General features: G+C 60.8%; 1 protein-coding gene across 1 annotated transcript in view; it reads right to left on the bottom strand.

The window, feature by feature from the left end:
• Positions 1 to 819: 819 nt before the first annotated feature.
• The window catches only part of ADGRA1 (adhesion G protein-coupled receptor A1), a 29,761-nt gene continuing 21,939 nt past the window's right edge, over positions 820 to 8,641 (bottom strand). The window contains exons 6-7 of the mRNA XM_081267290.1: positions 2,953 to 3,051; positions 820 to 2,198 (exon numbers count right to left, since the gene is read on the bottom strand). Of these exons, the coding sequence (XP_081123416.1) occupies positions 998 to 2,198; positions 2,953 to 3,051 (1,300 nt within the window). The 3' untranslated portion in view covers positions 820 to 997. The remainder of the gene's footprint in view (positions 2,199 to 2,952; positions 3,052 to 8,641) is intronic.

Raw genomic sequence — 8,641 nt, 5'->3', positions numbered from 1 at the left:
GGAGGGGAGAAGAAGAATGGAATGGCTGTGGGACCCATGGGCTCCTGCCTTGGGAGGACACTGCCCAGGGATGGGCCACTTGCTTCCATAACAGACTCCTCGTCATCAACATCTGTCCTTTGATTTGGGGCTTTGTTCCTAGATGTTCATGGAAATGCAAAAGAGAAAAAGAAATTTTGTCTGGTGACCTCACCGCCAGTTAGCTCCTCTTCCTTGTGCAAGGGAACTTGTTAGTGTGTGCCCACACTGGAGCAGAACCCAGGCCTGACAGTGGCTGGTGGAGGAAGCTGAGTGTCCATCGATAAGGATCTGGGCATCTTCCAGAGGCACGGCCTCGAGACCCACCCATGAAGGCCGGCAGCCATCAGCTGCTCCTCCCCACAGCTCCAGAGTGGGGCTCATCTTCCATCACCCAAGGTGTTCTCGGGCTACAGGGTGGGCGACCTCCAGGGCAGGGCTGGCTTGGAGGCGGGGAGTGGGCAGGGGCTCCCGTGGGTGCCCCACATGTAGCTGACAGACATAAGGATGGCAGAGGGGTCTGCAAGACAGTGCCCAGCATAAGCGTGCTCCGGAGAAGCAGCAGCCCCAGCCCTGGAATGAACTCAGAACACCCTCACTGAACACCTGGGAATGTCCACAGGGGCCCTGCTGAGGGCTCCTGGTCACCGCCCGGCTTTTTCGGCCTGGGGTCTGGGCGGCTCCTCTGATAGAATCCCGTGCTGTGTTCTGGGCTGCCCTGGGGACTGGACTCTACAGACGGAGAGTGGGTGACGGTTCGTGGACAGCCAGGCCCACCTGGGCTGGTGCAGCTGTGGCCCAGAGTGTTTCTCACTGGGGTCTTCACAAAGAGGGTCTTGGTGATGGCGTCTGAGCCACATCTGAAAGGCCCAGTCACTGGGGACCCCCAGTCCCTGTTAGATGGCAGGTGGCCCCTGTAAGTGCTGAAGCTCCTGGGGGACACGGTGGCTCTGGGGAGGCCGATGTGTTCCCACTCCAGTTACACTGTGGTTTCATTTTTCCAGGGCCCCGTCCGGATGTTGCCTGTCCCATCAGTGCTGAACGGCAGGCCTTCTCGGATGTCACCCTTGAGCAGCCCGTTCTGGCCAGGGCTTCCGAAGGGCAGGGACTGTGTCCTGTGGAGCATCTCCAAGTGGGCTGGGCCTGGAGGCAGCCGTGGTGGGCAGCCATAGAGGGCAGAGCTGGCGTCGCTGCCCTCGGGCTGGCTGACCATGGGGAAGGGGTCGCCTGGGGTGCAGCAAGCCAGCGTGTGCACCCCCATCGGGCCCTCGAGGGAGCTGGGGGGACTGTCTGTGCGGGAGCTGTGGGGGCTGCCGTCCAGGCTGGACGGGATGTGGTAGGCGTACTCCCGTGGGGCCGAGGCAGCAGGGTGGAAGTAGTGGGGCTTAGTTCTGCCCTCGAGGCACCTGTGCAGGTGGGGCTCGTGTAGGAAGGCCTCTCCCTCAGGCATGTGACTGTGGGCCTCGTCCTCCATCAGCTGCTCACAGTGCATCTTGGCACAGCAGGGGGTGGCCGGCGACAGGCAGCTGGCGTGGCCCTGGGCGGCCTGCAGGTTGGTCATCTTGCAGTGGCCTGGTGCTGGGTGGCTGAAGCCCCTGGCCTGGCCAGGGCACGGTGAGTCCTGCAGGCAGGCCATGTGCCCCAGGACATCCCCGTTGGCATCGAGCGTGGGGTGTGTGCTGGGCTGTTGGGGGACGTCCCCACGGGAGGGGCAGCAGGACCACCAGCACTGCCACACGTCCTCCCGCTTGGCACAGTGGTGGATGAGCACGAAGAGCCCCAGTGTCACGCAGAAGGCGCCATACAGACAGCTGAAGACCATGTCCAGGAAGTGGCCCTGAGACACCGCCAGCGCTCCGAAGGCCCAGGTGGCCATGAACAGGAACAGCGTGAAGGCCACCGCCCGCAGCTGGGCCTTGAAGGAGTGCTCATTCTGCAGCTGCGAGGCGGCCAGGGGGTCACAGGCAGGCGTGGTGCAGGGCTGCGCCCCGTGGTGGTGGCCCCCCTCGGGCACTGCCAGACGCTGTTGCTCCTCTGAGCGCTCTCTGAGCTCGTACCTGCGCTCCGGGTGGCGTCTCAGCTGGATGTAGGTGCCGAGGAAGTACACACAGGTGACCAGGACGATGAGGGCAGCGGGACCATAGAATGCGCCCAGGCTAGGCTCCCAGGCCATCCAGCAGCTGCAGGGAGACGTGGGTGAGCGCAGCCCCGGGCACCGGCTCCCCAGCTCCTGGGGCCAGGGGCCTCAGCTGGCTGCTTTACTTTTGTGGTAAGGGAACAGAAAAGGGAAGGTGCAGGGCACTGAGGCCCGTGAGTGCTGGGAGGCGGGCCCTGGCTGACTGCCACCCCATCTTGGTGACACTGAGACAGTTTGGATGGGCAGCTGTGATCCGACTGGTCAACTGGTAGTCCTGCATGCACGGGGAGCTAGCGGGACTGTGGGACTGTGTTCTGGGTGGGGAGGTGGCAGAGGCAGAGCTGGGGTAGATAGGGTTTGGGGACAAGGGGCCTGAGAGCAGGGCTTCCTGGCCAGGCTGGATGTCCTGTGCCCAGGGAGAAGCTCGGGGTGGGTGCTGAGAGGGATCAGGGTCAGAGGCTGGGGAAGGTGACATGGATGGTGTGGCCAAATTGTTATCTGTCCCCCAGACTTTTCCTATCTAGAGAAAACCAGGCCTTGGGTGGCCAAGGAAAGAATTCCGTGGGAAGCTGAGTCTGCAGGGAAGCGAGGGCTCTGCACACCCAGAGGAGGGGCGTGGGTACAGGTCTGAGTGCCCTCGGGGCTCAGGGACCAGGACTTGCAGCTCCTCTCCAGGGGTCCTCACCCAGGCACCTTGGTCACTGACAGCTGGACACCACTGTGGGCACCTGCCTGGGGGGAGCCAGCAAAGTGGCTGCAAGTGCCCACCCTCCACTCTCCTGGCTGCCAGCACTCACTAGGCTGTGTCTTCATCTTCCGTCCCATAATTCCTGATGTTTGTGGCAGCAGTGACCCCACAGATGACGAAGGGGACGCCTCCACTGATGAGGTAGAACCTGCCAGAGAGCAGAGGGCGCTGATGGCCAGCAGAGGGCGCTGAATGCCAGCCGTGGGCCCAGGCTGCACCTCCAAGAGGGGCAGCTTGGTTTTCAAGCCATCTTTGGGGCAGTGAGAGGAGGCCCAGGGGGCCCATGGAGCAGCGCCCCCCATGGACAGTGAGCATGGCCACAGGAGCCCAGCCACTCCCCTTGGGAGCTGCTAGTGGCCTGTGGCTGCTCTGGTCGGCTGCAGACCACTGGCCCCAGGGAACCCAGGGTGGAGGGGGTCTGGGTAGGCTCACTCCTGGCAGCGAGGACAGGCTATCGGCGACACCACTGGGACCATCCCTAGAGTCCCTGGGCTGGGCGCTGGTGGCTCAAGTCTCCTCTGGACTTGCCCAGCAGGGCCTGGGTGGTGCCCCTCCTGCCTGTCCTTGTCCAGGGACTGTGCACTCCTGGCCACAGGGTGAGGGCCTCTGCCCGTCCAGACCTCTGGCTGCTGGGAGAGCTGTCACTTGGAGCCAGGGTCCTCCCGGACAGCAGTTCATCCTGGTGGGCTGACACTCCCCTCAAAGAGCCCTTGGCCAACAGCTCCCCCAGGGCAGAGAGGGGTCTGACCTGCAGGCCAGCACACCACCCTGGGCCAGCAAGGGGCCCCACAGAGCTGCCATCTGCTGAGAGATGGGCAGCCGCCCGTCTGGGTATTTCAGACCCTCTGCCTGGCATGTGTCCCACAAGCTCCACCCAAGGGCTGGGACTGGGAGGCCCCATGGGGAGTCCAGGCCACCCAGAAGCTCCCTGGACCTAAGAAAGCAGTCTTCGAGAATGAAAGAGAAATCAGATTTTCTGAGAAGATGGGGGACCTTGGGAGGCCTGGTGGCCGTCACTCCCTCAGGGAGGGCCTTAACACTGCTTGGGAATCGGGGTCCCCTGGGACTGGAACAGGGGCCCGGGGGCCTGGGGCGCCAGGCGCTCTGGGTGATTCACGTGAGTGGTACGACTTTACACAGGTGTGAAGGAGTGGATGGCAACCACGAGAAGGCGATAGGAACACAGCCAATGAATTAATTAACACAAAATTGTTAAAAGTGCTACAGCAGCACTGACGAGGGAAGTCGGAATGAAAAACAACAAAGAGAGCGACAGCACACTGTCCAGAGGCACAGCGGAGGCTGCTCCAGGTTTTCTGCCAAGGCACTGAGCAGCACCTGATAGAGGGACACGCTCGCAGGCCCCCCTGGACACGCTCACGGTGCGCTCTGACAACACATTCCCAGTACCCCGTCTTCCTGGGATCTCCCTAGGTCATCTGGGTTGGTGTGGTCACTTGGTGTGTGTCCTGCTGCGCTCAGTCATGTGGGAGGGCGAGCCCCATGTGATTCCCTGCAAGTGAAACTCACACACCAGGAACCAGAGACAACCTTCACCCCCACCGACTGACCAGCTTGGAGGGCATTTACTGAACAAAATGCACAAAAATAAGGCAGACGATGTGGAATGGATAGACAGGTGGAGGGTGAAGGACAGGTGGAGGGGGAAGGACAGTGGACGGTGAAGGACAGTGGAGGGTGATGGACACTGGAGGGTGAAGGGCAGTGGAGGGTGAAGGACAGGTAGAGAGTGAAGGAGAGGAGAGGGTGATGGACACTGGAGGGTGAATGGCAGGGGGAGGGTGAAGGACAGTGGAGGGTGAAGGACAGTGGAGGGTGAAGGACAGTGGAGGGTGATGGACAGTGGAGGGTGAAGGACAGTGGACGGTGAAGGACAGTGGAGGGTGATGGACACTGGAGGGTGAAGGGCAGGTGGAGGGTGAAGGACAGGTGGAGGGTGAAGGACAGGTGGAGGGTGAAGGACAGTGGAGGGTGATGGACACTGGAGGGTGAAGGGCAGGTGGAGGGTGAAGGACAGTGGAGGGTGAAGGGCAGGTGGAGGGTGAAGGACAGGTGGAGGGGGAAGGGCAGTGGAGGGTGAAGGACAGGTGGAGGGTGAAGGACAGGTGGAGGGTGAAGGACAGTGGAAGGTGAAGGGCACGTGGAGGGTGAAGGACAGGTGGAGGGTGATGGACACTGGAGGATGAAGGACAGTGGAGGATGAAGGGCAGTGGAGGGTGAAGGACAGTGGAGGGTGAAGGGCAGGTGGAGGGTGAAGGACAGGTGGAGGGTGATGGACACTGGAGGGTGAAGGACAGTGCAGGGTGAAGGGCAGTGGAGGGTGAAGGACAGTGGAGGGTGAAGGACAGGTGGAGGGTGAAGGACAGTGGAAGGTGAAGGGCACGTGGAGGGTGAAGGACAGGTGGAGGGTGAAGGACAGTGGAGGGTGAAGGACAGTGGAGGGTGAAGGGCAGTGGAGGGTGAAGGACAGTGGAGGGTGAAGGACAGGTGGAGGGTGAAGGACAGTGGAGGGTGAAGGACAGGTGGAGGGTGAAGGACAGTGGAGGGTGATGGACACTGGAGGGTGAAGGGCAGGTGGAGGGTGAAGGACAGGTGGAGGGTGAAGGACAGTGGAGGGTGATGGACACTGGAGGGTGAAGGACAGGTGGAGGGTGATGGATAGGTGGAGGGTGAAGGACACGTGGAGGGTGATGGATAGGTGGAGGGTGAAGGACAGGTGGAGGGTGAGGACAGTGGAGGGTGAAGGACAGTGGAGGGTGAAGGACAGGTGGAGGGTGATGGACAGTGCAGGGTGAAGGACAGTGGAGGGTGAAGGACAGTGGAGAGAGGTCCTGGTTCCCTGTGGACAGTGGAGAGAGGTCCTGGTTCCCTGTGGACACTGGAGAGAGGTCCTGGTTCCATGTGGACAGTGGAGTGAGGTCCTGGTTCCCTGTGGACAGTGGAGAGAGGTCCTGGTTCCCTGTGGACATTGGAGAGAGGTCCTGGTTCCCTGTGGACAATGGAGAGGTCCTGGTTCCCTGTGGACAGTGGAGTGAGGTCCTGGTTCCATGTGGACAGTGGAGAGAGGTCCTGGTTCCCTGTGGACAGTGGAGAGAGGTCCTGGTTCCCTGTGGACAGTGGAGAGAGGTCCTGGTTCCCTGTGGACAGTGGAGAGAGGTCCTGGTTCCCTGTGGACAGTAGAGAGAGGTACTGGTTCCCTGTGGACATTGGAGAGAGGTCCTGATTCCCTGTGGACAGTGGAGAGGTCCTGGTTCCCTGTGGACAGTGGAGTGAGGTCCTGGTTCCATGTGGACAGTGGAGAGAGGTCCTGGTTCCCTGTGGACAGTGGAGAGAGGTCCTGGTTCCCTGTGGACAGTGGAGAGAGGTCCTGGTTCCCTGTGGACAGTGGAGAGAAGTCCTGGTTCCATGTGGACAGTGGAGAGAGGTCCTGGTTCCATGTGGACAGTGGAGAGAGGTCCTGGTTCCCTGTGGACAGTGGAGAGAGGTCCTGGTTCCATGTGGACAGTGGAGAGAGGTCCTGGTTCCCTGTGGACAGTGGAGAGAGGTCCTGGTTCCCTGTGGACAGTGGAGTGAGGTCCTGGATCCCTGTGGACAGTGGAGAGAGGTCCTGGTTCCCTGTGGACAGTGGAGAGAGGTCCTGGTTCCCTGTGGAGAGTGGAGTGAGGTCCTGGTTCCCTGTGGACAGTGGAGAGAGGTCCTGGTTCCCTGTGGACAGTGGAGTGAGGTCCTGGTTCCCTGTGGACAGTGGAGTGACTTCCTGGTTCCCTGTGGAGAGTGGAGAGAGGTCCTGGTTCCATGTGGACAGTGGAGAGAGGTCCTGGTTCCCTGTGGAGAGTGCAGAGAGGTCCTGGTTCCCTGTGGACAGTGGAGAGAGGTCCTGGTTCCAAGTGGACAATGGAGAGAGGTCCTGGTTCCCAGTGGACAATGGAGAGAGGTCCTGGTTCCCAGTGGACAGTGGAGTGAGGTCCTGGTTCCCTGTGGACCGTGGAGAGAGGTCCTGGTTCCCTTTGGACAGTGGAGTGAGGTCCTGGTTCCCTGTGGACAGTGGAGAGAGGTCCTGGTTCCATGTGGAGAGTGGAGAGAGGTCCTGGCTCCCTGTGGACACTGGAGAGAGGTCCTGGTTCCATGTGGACAGTGGAGAGAGGTCCTGGTTCCCTGTGGACAGTGGAGAGAGGTCCTGGTTCCATGTGGACAGTGGAGAGAGGTCCTGGTTCCCTGTGTAGAGTGGAGAGAGGTCCCGGTTCCCTGTGGACAGTGGAGAGAGGTCCTGGTTCCCTGTGGACTGTGGAGAGAGGTCCTGGTTCCCTGTGGACAGTGGAGAGGGGTCCTGGTTCCCTGTGGACAGTGGAGAGAGGTCCTGGTTCCCTGTGGACAGTGGAGAGAGGTCCTGGTTCCATGTGGACAGTGGAGAGAGGTCCTGGTTCCCTGTGGACAGTGGAGAGAGGCCCTGGTTCCCTGTGGACAGTGGAGAGAGGTCCTGGTTCCATGTGGACAGTGGAGAGAGGTCCTGTTTCCATGTGGACAGTGGAGAGAGGTCCTGGTTCCCTGTGTAGAGTGGAGAGAGGTCCTGGTTCCCTGTGGACAGTGGAGAGAGGTTCTGTTTCCATGTGGACAGTGGAGAGAGGTCCTGGTTCCCTGTGGACAGTGGAGAGAGGTCCTGGTTCCATGTGGACAGTGGAGAGAGGTCCTGGTTCCCTGTGGACAGTGGAGAGAGGTCCTGGTTCCATGTGGACAGTGGAGAGAGGTCCTGGTTCCCTGTGGACAGTGGAGAGGGGTCCTGGTTCCCTGTGGAGAGTGGAGTGATGTCCTGGTTCCCTGTGGACAGTGGAGAGAAGTCCTGGTTCCCTGTGGACAGTGGAGTGAGGTCCTGGTTCCCTGTGGACAGTGGAGAGAGGTCCTGGTTCCCTGTGGACAGTGGAGAGAGGTCCTGGTTCCATGTGGACAGTGGAGAGAGGTCCTGGTTCCCTGTGGACAGTGGAGAGAGGTCCTGGTTCCCTGTGGACAGTGGAGAGAGGTCCTGGTTCCCTGTGGACAGTGGAGAGAGGTCCTGGTTCCATGTGGACAATGGAGAGAGGTCCTGGTTCCCTGTGGACAGTGGAGAGAGGTCCTGGTTCCCTGTGGACAGTGGAGAGAGGTCCTGGTTCCCTGTGGACAGTGGAGAGAGGTCCTGGTTCCCTGTGGACAGTGGAGAGAGGTCCTGGTTCCCTGTGGAGAGTGGAGTGAGGTCCTGGTTCCCTGTGGACAGTGGAGAGAGGTCCTGGTTCCCTGTGGACAGTGGAGAGAGGTCCTGGTTCCCTGTGGACAGTGGAGAGAGGTCCTGGTTCCTTGTGGACATTGGAGTGAGGTCCTGGTTCCATGTGGAGAGTGGAGAGAGGTCCTGGTTCCATGTGGAGAGTGGAGTGAGTTCCTGTTTCCCTGTGGACAGTGGAGAGAGGTCCTGGTTCCATGTGGACAGTGGAGAGAGGTCCTGGTTCCCTGTGGAGAGTGGAGAGAAGTCCTGGTTCCCTGTGGTCAGTGGAGAGAGATCCTGGTTCCCTGTGGTCAGTGGAGAGAGGTCCTGGTTCCCTGTGGAGAGTGGAGAGAGCTCCTGGTTCCCTGTGGAGAGTGGAGAGAGGTCCTGTTTCCATGTGGACAGTGGAGAGAGTTCCTGGTTCCCTGTGGAGAGTTGAGAGAGGTCCTGGTTCCCTGTGGTCAGTGGAGAGAGGTCCTGGTTCCCT

Source organism: Spermophilus citellus, assembly GCF_964194105.1.
Source record: "Spermophilus citellus genome assembly, chromosome: 15".
Classification (NCBI taxonomy): Eukaryota; Metazoa; Chordata; class Mammalia; order Rodentia; family Sciuridae; genus Spermophilus; species Spermophilus citellus.
The sequence above is the reverse complement of the archived record's forward strand: the minus strand, read 5'-3'. Positions and strand labels throughout refer to the sequence as shown.